Source organism: Tamandua tetradactyla, chromosome 6 (genome assembly GCF_023851605.1).
Source record: "Tamandua tetradactyla isolate mTamTet1 chromosome 6, mTamTet1.pri, whole genome shotgun sequence".
NCBI classification, from domain to species: domain Eukaryota; kingdom Metazoa; phylum Chordata; class Mammalia; order Pilosa; family Myrmecophagidae; genus Tamandua; species Tamandua tetradactyla.
In genome coordinates, this window is record NC_135332.1 from 36692993 (window position 1) to 36710060 (window position 17068).

General features: G+C 39.0%; 1 protein-coding gene across 6 annotated transcripts; it reads right to left on the bottom strand.

Moving 5' to 3' along the window:
- Positions 1–3420: 3420 nt before the first annotated feature.
- TMEM100 (transmembrane protein 100) lies at positions 3421–9076 on the bottom strand. Of its 6 annotated transcripts, none has more exons than XM_077164841.1 (3): positions 8965–9076; positions 6156–6299; positions 3421–4705 (listed from the first exon to the last, which is right to left on the bottom strand). In XM_077164841.1, the coding sequence occupies exon 3, from the start codon at positions 4631–4633 to the stop codon at positions 4229–4231; it is 405 nt and encodes a 134-aa protein (XP_077020956.1). In that variant the 5' UTR covers positions 4634–4705; positions 6156–6299; positions 8965–9076; the 3' UTR covers positions 3421–4228. The 6 variants fall into 6 exon arrangements, 5 of the variants coding, with proteins under 5 accessions (XP_077020956.1, XP_077020955.1, XP_077020954.1 ...); XM_077164840.1 differs by lacking the exon at positions 8965–9076 and adding an exon at positions 4917–5359 and having other exon boundaries at positions 6162–6427; XM_077164839.1 differs by lacking the exon at positions 8965–9076 and adding an exon at positions 4917–5359 and having other exon boundaries at positions 6156–6427.
- Between the last annotated feature and the right edge of the window lie 7992 nt (positions 9077–17068).

Here is a 17068-nt window from a genome sequence, read left to right on the forward strand (position 1 = left end):
AATAGGTCTTTTTTCCATATTACTTTGGACCTGGAAAGCCTTTGTAGAGACTGTCAAGGTTAAGCAAAGTGACTGATGTTAAAGCTAGTTAACCAAAGCAGGGGACTGCTTGATGGCTAATTATATGTTGGGACATTAAGAAAAGAAAGAAGGTGATATCAACATTAGATGTTATTATAAATAACAATTTTGTAATTCTGTAGTACTTTGAATTTTGCCAAATGTAAATAATTTCTTAGAAATTAACCATATTTTAAAGATGAAGCTTAGCATCTCAAGGTCACTTGCCTAGCTTAACAGTAGAGCCAGGATTCATAATCAGACTTTCTAAGTCCAAAGTCATAATACTTACCAGGAGACGGGTATTATCTTCTTCCCTCCCTCCGTTCCTTTATCCTCTCTCCCTTTCTCCCTACCTCCTTTCTTTTCTTTTTTTTCTGAGGGGTGGGGGTCAAAGGAGACAGGTTTGAGGATTTGTAATCTGGTTCTCCTGGAGCCATCCTCTAGCCTCAGTCACCTGCACTGCCCACCAGACCTCCTTCCCTAGATTAGCCAAGATGGCATGGTCCTCTCTTGGGTCAGAGACACGTTGCATGGGGTGGGGTAAAAAGTTGTTCCTCTGTACTTTGAAACTCTTGAATTAATAGTCTCAAAAACTCTGGAGGACAGTCTGACAATACATGTTACCATTGTTTCAAATAAATACATGTTTTTGAATAGAAAAAAAAAAGTTGTTCCCCTGCACCCTGGGTGGTGTGGGGTTTAGGGCGAATCCTGCCAGGTGATAGAGCTGGCTTCTGATCCTCCAAATGTGGGACCAAGATATCTTTTTAATATGTTATGTGCAGGCATCAAGTAAATGCATGCACTTAACATGTGCTGATCTCTATACAATAGAACCATTTGTAAAGGCAGCTCTTGCCCAAATTGAAACAAACAGTTTAAGATAATCTTTATGTAATGATTCAATCTGGGTTTATTCTTCTAGTGGGAGTCAGAATCATAATCACAGGATCATTGCACAGGATCATTTCTGTGCCTTCCGACTTTGCGGGGGTGTATACCGTTTGATATGACTGGAGGATCCCTAGACAGAATAACTCTAGCTAGCGATTGTGGAGTGTTTTCATGAGATGGAGAGTGGTGGGCTAAATGGAGGCTCTCCTCCAACTCTTCACATCTAGGAGAGCTATTGCTATCCTCAAATATGATCCCATTTCAATCATCACTATTTAAGCCACTCCATAGGATTTCGTTTGGGACTCAGGTAGCAGCATGAGGCCCCCTGGCGGCCTAAAGTAATCCATGCGCTTACTTTCCAAGCATTTTGAAAGGCAGGTGTGTTCGTTCAGGTCTGTGGCTAAAGATGTACAAAGGTGCTAAATATTCATCCAAACCTGGTGCTTAAAGCAGAAGCAGGGCAGAGTGGAATGACCTATTTTGGTAGAATTGAAAACTGAATCATTTTCTTTTGCAATATTAGAATAAATAGGATATAACTCTGGATAAATTACTCACTTCCGGATTTTTCCTTCTTTTATTCATTTAGCAATAAGTACACTAATTGAGTACTTCCTGTGTGTAAGATATTTTATTAGACATTTTATTAGGCATCATATGGGAGCGAAAAACATAAGACACATCATACACTTTGAAGGAATTTTGGAAGGGGGATAAATCATTTATGCCCCCAACATGATAGAGAATGCAAGGTGCCAAAAAAGTCAATTGTGATGATAAAAAGATATTTGTTCCTTCCAGCCTCCAATGTTCTGGAGCAGCTAGAAGGAAAAATCTGAGATGATGGTATGGCAGCCCATGACAAACTCTGGGATCTGTCCTGCAACTACTTGTGAAGAGTGCTTTGAAAACTATTGCTTTGTGTATATATTATACAACAAAAAGTTAAAAGAAGAAAATGCAAGGTGTCATTAGAAAATAAATGCATAAAGATGCACTGAAGGAGCAGTTATTTTCAGAGTAAAGGGAGGGCATACTATGAAGAGGTAACATTTAAGCTCCTGCTCTAATAAGAAGTAGGATTTGGATGCATTGAGATAGGAATGGAAAGGATGCTTTGGGGGGGGGGGAGGGGAAAACAGAAGTGTGAACAGAAGTGTGAACAGACGTGGAGGCAGGAACACTAAAACCTGATTGGGGAATGGTGAATAGTCTGGTCTGGCTAACTCGTAAGGAGTATGGAGTGAGAATGAAAGCTGGATACATCTGTTTGGATCAGACTATGGAAAACCTTGATCATTTGGCTAAGAAATTTCTTCATAGAGCAATGGGGAACATTTGCATATCTCTGAATAGAAGAGGGACATGGTCATTACACAGACTCCCTCCTGTGGAAATAACACAATTCCACAATCTTCTCGCTTTTGGTGGAAAGAAGTGTCGGTTTGTAGGTGTTTAAGATCATCATGGGCTCCCCTACGGTAATCCACAGCTTGTAGACTTTCACCATTTGACCTTCAAAGCCAGGAGAAAGAAGGCACTTAAGGCTTTCTTTCCACTCACCAGATCTTCCTGAGCACCAGATTGTAGTCAGGACCAGCTCGCTTCTGCCATATTTCATCAGATTCCTGGGTAGAATGCTTTTCAATGAATGTGTTATGTTAAGCTTTTTTTCTGTTTTGTTTTTCCAAACTTTAAGAAAAGCTGCACATCTAACTGTCCTGGTTCTAGTTTAAAATCACCTGGCTTAAATTACATGAACGAGGACTATCTCCATGTATGGTGGTAGTGATGGGGTAGAGTCCTAGCCGTGACAAACCTCAACATCCCCAGATGAATTCAGGCAGTAACCTAATTTGAACTCTACTAAAACTGCACTAAATAGTCTAAGCTTCGGCACAGTGCCTGGCATATGCATAGTTGATGCTCAAAAATGTGTGTTAAGCAAATGTTTAAGGAATCAGTCAATAAATATGTAAAACACATTTAATCCCAGGCATTGATTTTGTAACTGTTAATGGCACAGCAATTCTTTAGAATGTAGCAATTGTAATTATACTACACTTCTGAGTCATGAAAAAATGATATGATGGGGTGTGCGAGGGTAGTTCAGTAGCAGACTTCTTACCTGCCGTGTGGGTGACCTGGGTTCAATTCCTGGCCCATGCACTTCCCCCAAAAACAAACAAACAAGCAAACAACCAAACAACAAACCAATCAAACACAAATAATCAACAAATGGTGCTGCAATAACGTGATACTCACATGCATGGAAAAAGAATGAGATGTGACCTGCTATACAGCATACAAAAAAAAAGAAAAAAAAAAAAAGAAAGTCTTCTAATTCGGCTAGAAAGAAGCAACATGCCCATTTGGTAGAAATATTGCGAGGTCATAAATGAAGCAAGGGAATGCAGGCAATTTGGAACTACAGTAAAAATAAATACAACAAAACAACCATTTAAGAGGTTTCAGCAGCGATGAGTATTTATTATTTTGAAGGAAAGGTACATTAAACTTTTATATAAAAACCATCCAAAGTGCTATATTGGATTCTTTTCATAGTTATTTAATCACCCCACTGCCATGTCAGTCTCGTAGCCATTCCTTTCAGCCCCGCCTCTTCCCTTTTTCAGTTCTGACACACCACAGTCATCTAAAACTGTCCAATGTTAAAACATAAAAATATTAGTTTAGTCTTTAAGATAAAGTACCACCAGTGATGAGTTACTGAAAGTGAAAATAAAAACATGTCAAAAAATCAACTTACGAAAAAAAATTATCACAGAATTTCATAGAAATATGCAAAGTCTAAGGCAAGTTAGCCCTTCAGCAGAACAGCTTAATGACACAATTTCTTAAGAGTTTGAGTTAATTATTTACCTTTTTTTTTTTTTTTTTGAGGCAGGTCTCCAATGCACCAGAACGTCTGATTGTTTTCCCGCCTTTTCTTAGCTGCTTCCCAAGGTGGACCAAATTATTACCAAATGCTGTACACCTACCATGACCCACCAAATAGTTAATGTAGAGAGAAGGCTGATTTTTCCGTCTTAGAAATAGCCCTAAGGGTTAAGTTTGTCATTAAAGAAGACCCAAGTTATTCCTCCGATGGGAGAACCCCTCCCACCCGCCTTCCCCGGGCCCTCCCCAGTCCTTCTCGCCTTCGCCGCTGCGCTGCCCGCTCCGCTCTCACGCGCGCGTGGAGAACCCGCCGACCACGTTAGACCAGGGTTCCCAGGCCGCACATCCCGTTTGGTCTCGTTCACTCTTAAACAAATAAGTTTCTCTGATTGGCCACCAGCGCCGTCTGACTCTCCCGTCTCTTGATTTTCTTGTTCCTCTGTCTCACTTTCCAGCACAAGGCGCTGGAGACTAGCAATAAGAGTCCGGACGACAGAAGGACCAGGCCGAAGATGGAGATGATGGAGCCGTGGGAATCGAAGCTGTAGGCCACGGCGGTGACCACCACCCCGGTGACGCAGACGAACACGGCGAAGGGGATGAGGCAGCGGTAGCAGGACAGCTCCGCACCCCCCGTGGCGGCCGTCAGCTGAATCTCACTCACCAGGGGAACCATGCTGACCACAACTTCACTGTTGGGGCTTTTCTCCACTGTCTCTGGCTTGGGAGATTTGGGGGTTTCTGGGAACTCCTTGATGGGCTCTTCAGTCATTTTTTTTTTTTACAGTAGTGTTTCCACTCTGGGTTCACAGACAAGCCCTAGAGGGTCTCACCGGGGCGGAAACTGTGGGAGGAGATAGGAGATGTTAGCCAAATGCATCAGAAAGAGCACTGCAACTAGAAGTAAAAGGCTGCAGCTTTTACAGAAGGCATGAATGCATGAGAAAATCAACGTTCATTATTTTCTAATTTGTTGCATTCCCTTTGCATTGGGCAAAAAGCAAGAGAAAGCAGAAAAACATAAAGGGAAGATATAAAAACCAGGAAGTACTTACAGTGCTTAATAGACCCTGGCTGTCTACAAATATTTTACAAGCATTTCCATTTTGTCTATTGCTTCTCTTTCCTCTAGACACACAGAGAAGCCTGACTCCTGATCCAAAGATGGCTTCATTCCAGAGGAGAATAAGTCACAAACAGTGCTTCAGACAGTTAGTTCCCCATCTCAGAGCAACACAGCCCTCGTTGCTATGCCTGACGTACATTCTTTCCCAACCATCACTGCGTATGAAAGCAAAGTCAAGGCACACGGCCAGAGTCCGCGCGATATTATTCTCCATCAACTGACAGCTAACAAGTGTCTTTACGGTGGAACTGTTAAGCACAGTGCAACATGTGTCCTGGGACCTGTTCTTGCCCCCGCAGTGGGTGCTGGGCAGTTCTGCAAAACTTCAGAGACGATGAGGCTAGCACTTGTGATCTAAAATGTGGCAATATTCTTTGTACCATTTGAAAAGGGAAAACAGAAAAAATAAAATAAAATAAAAGCAAGAACTTCATAGAATGTAATTTTGTGCTTTCTCATGTTAAAGGTCAGATCAATTCTTAAAGTATTAGCAGTCAATCCAAACATTTTCTATTAAACTCCACAAGTAATTTCAGTGACATCTGTACTATAACATGCTTAAGAATTCAGCATGCTAAATTTTCAGTAAAATTTTTTTTCTCATGCTCTTATGTTAAAAGTTTTCTGTGATGCCCCTTTCCAAATGTTTTGAAAATTTCAGGACAAAACCTGAGGCTCTCGATCAAATGCATTTGGTAGGAATACATCTAGCAAAAGTCAGCAAAAAATTCTTGCTTCCTACTCCGAGATGCAAGTCACTCTCTTTCATCCTTAAAAAGCAATCAAGCCGGCAAACAGTTGAGCAGTTGCAGTCACCAAAAAAAAAAAAAAAAAAAAAAAAAAATTTAAAGTAAGACATCTGAGACCATTTCAATTAGACTCATTCAAATATATTAGCCATCCACTCAAAACAAATTTAACCCCCAAATCAAACCTCACTGGTGCTTCACTGCTTGCGGTAGTCAAAATATTACTCTGTAGGCAACAAAATCGAATATGAGAGCTCCTCATACACATGTAAATTGTAATCACTAAACAACTTAATCACTGCTATTCAATAATAGGTCAGTAAAAAGATATTTGGAATTATATCTGAAAAAAAAAATCTTCAACCCAAAGCTGAAGCTTGGACAAACTTGAAAATGAAGGTCTATCCCTAACTACTTACACAAACCTCAGAGAGAGGCAGTCCATCACAAGGGAAATCACTTGAATTGGTAGAGAAGAAACAGCAATCCTTGAGTTTCTTCAGCCAACTTCTGAAAAGCCTGTATCAGCGTGCCTGTCAATAAAATGTCAGGACAGGAATCTCCTGTAGGAAAAGAAAAATGATAAGAATACTTCGGCTTGGTTTTGAATCCTGGAGCTCCTTCTTCTTTCCCTCTACCTCTGTTCCTTAATGACTTAATGACACTTGTCTTTCCCTCCCTCTCTTATTTTACTCCCTCCCCCTCTGGTTTGTCCCTCCCTATCTTTTTTTTTTCCTCTTAGTTCTTTTCCTTGCCAACACAGTCCTAGTTTTGGCTTCTGCCAACTCTGCTCAATGACATGATAAGTCAGACTCGTTCTACACAGCTTTTATTTCTCTCGCAGCATTTACTAAGCAGACTGCTTTGCATTACTCATTACTCATTTTTTCCCCAGCCAACCTCCAGACCTTCCTCCCACCCATCAGGCATTTTCATAAGAAAATCCCCGAGTCAGCGTTGCACACCCAGCTGAGGGGACAGAACCGAGGGGACAGACGCTCTTCGGCGGCAGCAACAGCTGTGAAGTCATCAGGCAGCTGAATTCAGCCTCCAAGCCAGCAAAACCCAGGTTCCTAGGTTTTTCCACTATTCCTTATTCATAGCCTGATGATCATCTGAAGCTTAAAATCCTCCTTGTTTGATGATAACTAGTTTAGGAATGAGGGTGGGAGATGCAAACATTTGTGCTTAAAGCAGTCATTTTGATTTAAACACGATCACTTACTACTTGTGCTAATAGGTGAGTAACTTTAGAAATGCTGAAATCATCATCACCACCATCATCATCGTCACTGCCATTTACAGAGCTTCTACTATGGGTGTGGCACATTAAGCAATGTATATGCATTAACTTAAATTCTCATTAGTTTATAGACGAGGAGGATGGAAGCTTAGAGCGGTTAAGTAACTTGACAGAGGTCACAAAAAAAGAGAGAAAGCCTTGGTTTAAACTCCGGTTTTTAACAGGCACATAAATTACTCGGCGGAGCTTGTTAAATACAGATTCAAGCTCCCAGGCAAAGCCAATGCTGTGTTTCCTCTGACCACACTCTAAGAAGCCAAGTATTTTCAATATTCTAACATATATGACATGACATATTCTACTCCCAAACGAGAGAGCTAAAGGTCAATTTCTCACCTTCCAAATAACCTCATAGGTTCATGCTTCCAATCACACAAGCTATGTGAAATTTTAAAGTTCTTTAAGTACATAAAGCCCCCATGGTCTTTTGAAGGTAAAAATGGAGATAATCCTGGAAAACTACTTTAAACTCCTCCCTATACATCTCTCTGTAGCTGAAAGTCATCCATTCCCCTTTCTTAATCTGTACAAGTTTTAATAACCCCTTTTAATTCAGGCAGCAAATCTACATGTCCAAATGTATCTTGGGAGAGATTTATTTTCCTTCTTTGTCTTATATTGCTAGTTTCTCTAACTGCTGGTAGGGGCTCAGGTGCTCTTAGACTCTCGTCTCTGTTTTACAATAATGCACTCTGGCAGCCTCCTCTAGTAGCAGTATCTTGACTGTTTTGTCACAAAGGGAGAGGGACAAGAAGTCCTTTTTCTGGAGTGGAAGCCAAAGTGAGGGCTTCTTTGTTTAAAAAAAATATATCAAAAAGTACCCAAGACCTGGCGGAGTCAGGGAGGCCCGCCTGCCGAGGCCGAGGGTGATGAGTAAGTACCTGGAGGGCCTCAGGGGCAATATCCTCACACTTTTAAAAAATGTGCGACCTGAAGGGACAGGGTCATCCATCCATGAGGTGTGCTGTCACATGGTGCTGCACGCCAGGGATACTGAGAACCAGGGAACACTGTCTGGGAAGATGGTGATGCCAGGAATCTCTTCCAAGGAGCAGCAGTCCATCACCCATGAACTGTGGCCTTTGGAGACAATTCCTCTGTGAGTCCTAGGCATGGGCCAGGGTCCCCAAAAAGTAAGCCATGTCCCCACGAAAGCTCCAAATATTACCTTATTCTACTGTAGATCACGCTCCCCTCTTATCAAAACCAAAGAGAGGGCAAGAGGTACTTTTCTCTATGGTGTGCCCTTGGCTGAATCTATAAAGAGGGATTGTGTATCTGGGTCCTGGAAGCGTGGGTAGGTCTGTCATTACTTCTATTACCAAAGCTTTCTTCAGCCTTCTCAGGCTTCAAGTATCTCTTCACCCTAAATCTCCTTCACAGCATGTGTGCGTCTGCCTAGACACACAGACACACAGACGCACGGCTCCAGACTCTTAAGCAGACAGTGGATTAGGAATCAATACCAAGACGTAAAAGCTTTGAGACAATTCAGAAATTATATCAGAAGAATAGATAGCTATGACTACACCCACTGACACATGTGGTTTTCGCTGACTTCACCTCTTCATTTTGAAATTCAAAGAGAATTCCGAGTGATTAGCGCTGATGCCGTTCCATTTGTTATGCCCTTCCACTCGGTGCTTATAAGGTATTAGACGCCCTCCCGGAAATCACTCAAGGGACACCTGCCCCCAAATGCAAAATATCATCCACAATACAACCAGCCTTCTGCAAACTCTCTCCTTTCAGAAGGGAGAGGAAATCTCTCTGGTTTTCTTTAAAGCACATGGCTTAAGGAGATTCCTTTTAAATTTGGGGAACTTTTCTGAAAGCCCACAATGCATGAAATCAATCTATATCTCCCCGCAGGCATTTACTATTTCTCTCCCAGATTTGTCAAAGAGCAAGGCAAAGACCCTTACCTTTCCCAGCCAGAATCGGACTGAGCAGCTGCCAGCTCCGCCAACAGCTCCTCTGTGAGGGGAGGCAAATCCCGGCACTAGGGACCGTAAACAAAGTACTCGGCAAGGTTTAAAAAAGCAATTAAGGGACCGGAGAAAATTTGGAGGAAGGAAATCCCTTAAATGCCGATGTATTTTGCTCTGTGCTTTCCTCTGTGACAATATAATCCATATTTTTAAAAAGGGAAAGACGTTTGAAAAGAAATTGTCCTCCTCTGTTGTGGTTCTTTTTAAAAAAATTACCCTTAGGCTTTCATTTTCAAGGTTTTCCTTGTCCAAAACCCACGGTCTGATACTATAACTCTGTAAAACTCTAAACCAGCAGGTCTTTAATCTTCATTCTGCATTTCTAGGGTACTATGCGGTTTGGGGAGTATGTGGGGGTGGGGAGTGAGACGGTAGTCTATTTCCCGGTGACAAATAAGTAATAAGAGGAGGAGAGAAAAATGAGGATGGTGAAATAGCAGCATTTTGTACCCTGGGATCCTTTTCCCAAAAGTCAGGCGAGTCTTCTCATCAATGTTCTCCATTTGAGAATAGCAAAGCATATGGAAATGATGGGTATTCTGGAAAATCCCAGCTCTGAGGAACTGAGGCGAACTTCCACTTAAGGCACTGTACAAAGGGCAGCTAGAAACACTTGTTGCACCAAAGAGAATTTCTCAAACTTTGACAAAACCTCATTTTACTTAGAAATAAGATCAGAGACAAAGTAATTTGGGCAGAGGAGGGGTGAAAGGAGGGAGACCAAGAAAAAAGATAATGATACTAATCAAAAGTGATGGACTCTGCCCCATGCGTTCAAATGACCAATTCCTGAGACACTTGGGTTTCAAAGAGAGAAGAGTTTATTGCTAGGAATGAAGCAGATTGGATGGTCTGGCAGCCCCAAAATCTGTTTCCTCAAACTCCAGTAACTCTGATAGTTTTATAGTACCAAAAGATGCGCAGGTTTTAGGATAATGAGCACAATGGTTTAAGATGATGAGGTTGCAGATGATCTAATTATTGAGCACACACAGATTGATTACAGATTTAGCCACAGAATTTACATAAGAAAATGGCAGCCTTCATACGATGACGGGTGTGATTTTTAGTATTATAATGAGGTATAGGTCACTTATAGGTTACAGTTTAAGCTATTGCACATGTCAGGCAGGCAAATTTTGGTTAGATTCAGTTCCATCTAGCAAGGTAGTTTTTGACTTGGGGTGGGTGAGTACTGGGCTAATTCAAAGCTCTTCATCAATAAACATTAGGGGCTGTCTTTAGTGATCATAAGACTCTGAAGTTGAAAACTGGATAAAGGGGCACTAGTGAGGATTAGTCACAAGGTTTTTGCAATTAGAAGTTCATAAGATAAAGGCCATAAGATAAAGTTATACAATCATTATCAGAGATCAAGGCAGCTGGATTACAGTTCAGAAATTTTAGGTATTTCCCTCTGACCGCTGTAATATAAAAGAAAGTAAAAAGAAATATCTTTATTTATATATAGATATTACATAGATAAAATGATTCAGTAATCATAATTATTTGTTAAATTCTAACTTCACAGTTATAACTCCTCCCTCTCATTTGAGCATACTCTCAATCTTAAGGCATATCTGGGTGACGACCATTCTAATTTCTTCATGATGAAAAACATTATGGGGTAGAAGAATGAAAATGGTTGATGTTCTTGGAGAGACCCTGGGTTTCAGGGATTATCTGGCATAGGAACAATCTGGAGGCTTTGTTACCAGACAAAATTGGTGGATTTTTTTGTCTGATGTACTCAAATGACTAATTCCTGAGAAACTGGGGTATCAAAGAGAGAAAAAATATATACTGCTAGGTGCAAAGAAGGAGATCAGATGACTTATTGGCTTAATAATCTGTCTCCCCAAACTGCAGCATTTCTGATAGTTTTATAGCAATAAAAGATAGGCATATTTTAGGATAAAAGCACAATGGCCCCAGATGATGTAATTAGAGGTGATTTAATTATTGAGAATGTGCAGATTGATTTTGGTTTTAGCCAAAGAACAAAATGGCAACCTTAATATGATGATGGTCATGATTTTTAGCATTATAATGAGGTATAGGTGACTTATTGTTTAAAGTCTAATCTACTGCGCATGTCAGGTGGGCCCATTGTGGTTAAATCCAGTTTCAGTTATCAAGATAACTTTGGATTTGGGGTGAGTTAGCTCTGGGCTGACCCAAGACCCTTCATAAACATTAGGGGCTGTCTTTAGTGATTACAAGACTCTGAATTCAAAGACCGGGATAAATGGTTACAAGTGAAGATCAGTCACAAGATTAGTCACAATTACACAGGCACAGTATAAAGACTATACAATCATTATCAGAGATCAAGGCAGCTGGATTACAGTTCAGAAATTTCAGGTATTTCCCTCTGTCTACTATACTGGAAAGAACAAAGGATTTTCCATATAATAATTCAGTAATCATAATCATCCCTTAAATCCTAATTTCTTGGTTACAGCTTTAAGTCTCTGAAAATTTAATAAGTAAAACTTCTATAAAGTCTTAAACAGAGCCCAAGGTAATCTTTAGGGTTTTCAGGAACATTGTTATTTGGGGTTTGGCATATGTGGCAGTTTGCAATATCTTGCTGAAAGTTGCATAAGAATAACCTCCAGAATGACCTCTCAACTTTATTTGAACTCTCTTAGCCACTGAAACTTTATTCTGTTTTATTTATTTTCTTGCTCTCGGTCAACCAATGTCAGGTCTGGGCTCATCGCTGGGTGTCATGTCCCATGTTACCAGGGAGATTTATACCCTTGGATGTCATATCCCATGTAGAGGGGAAGGTAGTAAGTTTATTTGCAGAATTTGGCTTAGAGAGAAATAATACATCTGAGCAACAAGATGTTCTCTGGGGGTGAATCTTGGGCATTAATAGGTTTAGCTATACCATTGCAGAAATAAACTTTCATAAGGACAAACCTCAATATCTAGGGCTTGACTTATTAAATTGGAAGTCCCTACTGCTTAAGAGAATAGCAGGAATTCCCAGATGGGGAATTTTAAAGTTTCATTTTTTTCTCCAGTCCCTCAAGGGACTTTGCAAATACTATTTCATTTCTGCCCCAAATACTCTGAGTATTACATTAATGCGTACAGAATACAAGATTTCATTTTCCTATTCTAGGCTCTATGTAGTTAGTTTGTTTAAATAAACTGACCATACAGGTTAAATTAGATAGTATGCTCAGAAAATTTAAAATTTAGACAAAATAAATATCTCTTCCTTTGGTCTCATACAGAAGTTAAAGTTTTAAAATACAAACAATATCCTTTATCCTGTATTCTGATTTACCTTAGTCCTAACCAGATCAGCTTCATTCCTATCTCTAATTGATCTCTTTTAGATTTAAAAGTCTGATCTCTTTTTCAGCTTCTTTAACTGTATGGAGTAATGCTGACTTTCAGAGCTGGAGCACTCCACCTCTGAGTCTCAGGTGTCACACAGATACCCAATGTTCCATGGAACTACCAGGTTATACACAAAAAGCAGAGCATCTCAGAATTTAGAAATGACAATTAAAGCTCAGGAATAAGTGTGACTACTGTAAGAACTTACAATATAGACCCTAATTTTCTTATAAGCATTTTAAAAAATGAAGCTACTTTTCAGAAGTGAAAACATTTGACAGTTGACTTATATTGGGGTCATTAACCACAAACCATATAGTTTTGTCCTGTCTCACCTTTACACATTTATCAGGATTATGTTAATTAACAGATAGAACATAATTTATATACTTGCCTTACTTCTCTTTTAAAGTCCCTTTTGTTGAAGATGAATTTCTGACTTATTGCTGACCATATGTACTTTTTTTTTTTGCTTGGGCAGGCACTGGGAATCGAAACCTGGTCTTGGCCTAGCAGGTGGGAATTCTGCCTGCTGAGCCATGTGGCCTGCCCCATATGTACTTTTTGAGAAGCATTAAAGCAAAATAGTGTAGCTGACAAGGTAATTTGGTCATTTCCATGATCTGTAACCTTTTCCAAAGAATAACTAAAACTATGACTAACAACATCAAACCGTTGTCTAATGTCGTGTAGATCAACATCAGGATATTACATGGGCAGTGAGAACATTGTCAAGTCTTCAGCAATTTTATATAATCTCTAAATATATGAATAACATTTTACCCATACAAATTTGGCTAACGGAAGGATAGAAAATTCCTCTTAATTATTGCAACACTTCCCCAAAACTTCCTATGTAATAAGTTAAACTGTATCACACTTTTACAAGGTAAAAGGACAAATTCTTTGCCAACAGTTTTCCTTTAAAAGTGAGAAATCAGGTGGTGCAAAGTTGGTTCAGTGGCAGAATTCTCATCTGCCATGCCAGAGACCCGGGTTCAATTCCCGGGTTCAAAAAAGGGGGAGGGGGGAGAAGTCTTTTCTTCTGAAGTCAAGAATGATAAGGTCAACCCATTGACATGGATTTTTTTCTAATATGATATAAATTATTTGTCTTCAGACAGAATACTCAGATGGTTAAGAAAAATGCTTTATAAACTTTCAGTAAGAGTAGACTAACAATCCTCATTATTTTAGCAGAGAGAAAACTAAACTCCAGTTTGCATGAAATCACAGTTTGACACAAAAGCACTTTAAAGAATATTATAAACAAGCCTGTCAAATTTTTCGTCAGCATTTTCTATTGACATTGTCTGTAAAGAATTCACTTTCACAAACTTTCTATGATTTTCCACATCCATTCAGGTCTTATTTTTATATTAAAACTAGCCATCTTAATTTAGGACAAACCATACTCCCATAGACAAGCTTATTAAATGTTAGACAGCATTGACCATAATAAACAAAGTTCACTTTCACAAACCTTTTCAACGAAAGACGAAATACACGTTCACAAATCTTCTACAACTTTTCATATTTAGTCAGGCATTGTCCCATATATTCTCGAGGATAAACTCCACACTTTTCTTCAACAAAGTGCATCTTATATATTTTACATATCCAAACACTTTATTGAATCATGAATACTGAAAAGATCTTTGATTCTGTCTTTTGAACATCTTACAAAAACATAATTATTTTTAAAATAAAGTTTGCAGAATAATAATATAATTTCATTAAACTTAAACTTACTTTTTTCTTAACCATAGTAAATTTCCAATGGATATAATGCTAGCTAATTTTATTGGTAAACTTGTGTAAATTTATACTAAGTAGAATAAAGTTGTATTTGATTTAAAAATTCATCATAAAAACAGACTTTGTCACTGCATTTTTTTTCTGGCTGTGTTTTGCTTTTTATTCCTTCTATTGGAGGTTAAAAAATATCTCTGTTTTCATAATATAACAAAATTATAAGCAACCTTAGAAGTGTATTGATTACCAAGCTCTGAGATATATACTACAATTGTTTAATTTGTCTTATGCATAAACCCAGGAAAATTTTCCATAGCTCTCAAGGACATTTTCTTTTACTTGCTGAAATTTGGCAATTAGACCTTATTCAATTACTTCTCTCCCAGGGCTATTTATATTTTAATAATGACTTGTTTACCATGGTTACAGTTGCAAAGATATTATCAGAAAATAATTTTAATTGGGGAATTCTTTCAGAACAAACGTGGCCTTTTCTGCAGCATTTCTTCTGTACCTATCATTTCTAATCTCTAGGCCCAGTAGAAAGAATTCTTAACCAAGGCCACATCTCCCCCATTTTTCTTCACCCAAACCTTCCCCCAACCTGCTTTCGCTGGTTCATTCATATTCAGCTCAAGTTTAAGAGGCCCTGAAGGCAGGAATAGGAGAGACAAAAAGAATGAGGCTTGGTCTATTGAATTTGGATTTAAAAGGTTTAAATGAGAATGGTGGAATTGAAGACTCATAAGATGGTTTTAGGGCTGGTAAGATTTCCTATGCCCTTCTTTTATTTTTCCCAATTATTAGATTTATTTTGCTTAAAGCTGTGACCTGGACAACTGGAAAAGTTTCTGCCCTTTCCTGAAGCAGCCCTCTGCTGCCTTTGGGAAATTCCAGGCAAGGATTTCTTTCCAACCTCCAAGTTAGTTTACAGTAATTACAAACACTAATGCCTTCAGCCCTGATGCCTAGGCAGTTTTTTTTTCCTTTTTCTCTGGGACTCCAAGAGTACTAATTTATGTGTCTGTGTGTGTGTGTGTGTGTGTGTGTGTGTGTGTGTGTGCTTATTTATCTTTACGCAGTTCGAATAGAGGTCTTTCAGAATTTTTTTTGTTAATTTGCTTTTACCATCTGGAGGTATGAAAATACACATTGAACAAGCAGACAGACCCAAATAGAAAGTTAGTCACACAAAGAAACAGATACACAGAAATATACTTTTGAGAGGGACAACTAAAGGATCGAATATACATCATCTCATCCCACTTCTGCTCTCTTTTACAGAACAATTCTAACTGCAAGACAGTGTCCCTTTCTATAGAACTATTTTCAGGCCATTCCTTTCTTGATTTGAAATCACACTGAGAGCAGACTGTGTTATAGAAATAAACTATTTTTGTTGTGTTTTTTCATAGTCTTGTAACTAAAATTTTTCCAGTTTTTTAAAATTCAGGAATGCTATTAATAGGATTTCCTATTTTAAAGAATTTCTGCCATCAATAACCAATTAGGATCACTTGAATAATATGAATGCAGTGACACACCAACTAACAAATTTAAAGACACTTAATGCTTACTATATATTTAAAAAACACACTAATTAATAACTAGACTGAACACACCAAATAACAATTAAACAGGCATTAAACAAATTACTATACCTAAGTAACACACCAATTAACAGTTAAACAGGCATCATACACTTAACTAATTTCATTAAATGCCAATTAATGGTTAGATTATTTATTTTGTAGGAGTATACCCAACAGACAAACTTAGGTCAGAGCTTTGAACCCATAAAGCATGGTACTCCCCAAACAGAAAGATGTAGAGGTCAGAGCACAGGGGGATCATTCTAGAGGTGGGGCCTGGGCCTCAGTCCCAGGTCCAGGAGACTTGAACCTCTACACTACACCACCCACTTTTACCTTGATGACCTGCACACCTAATCTGATGTCCAGACTTGGAACTGGAAACTATTTCTCTCTTTGAAACTTTGCAAGGTGCCAAGGGTCTAGAGTGCCAGCAGACCAGAGAAAAATCTGGTTGCTAAGCCTTTAGACTAAAAGTGTCTAGCAGCCACCAAAGGTTTGATTACAGTGTTTCCTTGTCCTGCCAGCACTCTAGAACTTCAGGCAGTCAGATTCTCTCTTAAGAACATTTGTCCTATCTGGATCACCAAATTGATACTGATCAAAAGCAGTGGACTCTCTGCCTAATGTGCTCAAATAACCAATTCCTGAGATACCTGGGTTTCAAAGAGTACATTTATTGGTAAGTGCAAAGCAGGAGATCAGATGGCCTAAAATCTGTCTCCCCAAACGCCAGTAACTCTGGTGGTTTTATGGTACCAAAAGATGGGCAGGTTTTTGGATGATGAGAACAATGGTTTGAGATGATAAGGTTAGAGATGATCTAATTCTTGAGCATGCGCAGATTGACTACAGATTTAGCCACAGAACTCATGTAAGAAAATGATGGCCTTAATATGATGATGGGTATGATTGTTAGTATGATAATGAGATATAGGTCATTTATACGTTCAAGTTCAAGCTACTGAGCACGTCAGGTAGGTTCATTTTGGTTAGATCTGGTTCCATCTAGCAAGATCAGTTTGGACTTGGGGTGGGTAAGTACTGGACTGACTCAAAGCTCTGCATGAATAAACATTAGGGGCTGTCTTTAATGATCATAAGAATCTAAAGTTAAAAACTGGATAAAGGGCTACACACAAGGGTCAGTCACAAGGTTTTTGCAATTACAAGTTCATAAGAAAAGGCTATATAGTTACACAGTCATTATCAGAAGTCAAAGCAGCTGATCTACAGTTCAGAAATTTCAGGTATTTCCCTCTGGCCACTCTAATACATCAGAAAGTCAAAAGAAATATCTATTTAATGATTCACTACTCATAACCATTTCT

Coding starts and splice junctions, on each gene's coding strand:
- TMEM100 (XM_077164841.1), bottom strand. CDS start 4,633: ATGACTGAAGAGCCCATCAAGGAGTTCCCAGAAACCCCCAAATCTCCC.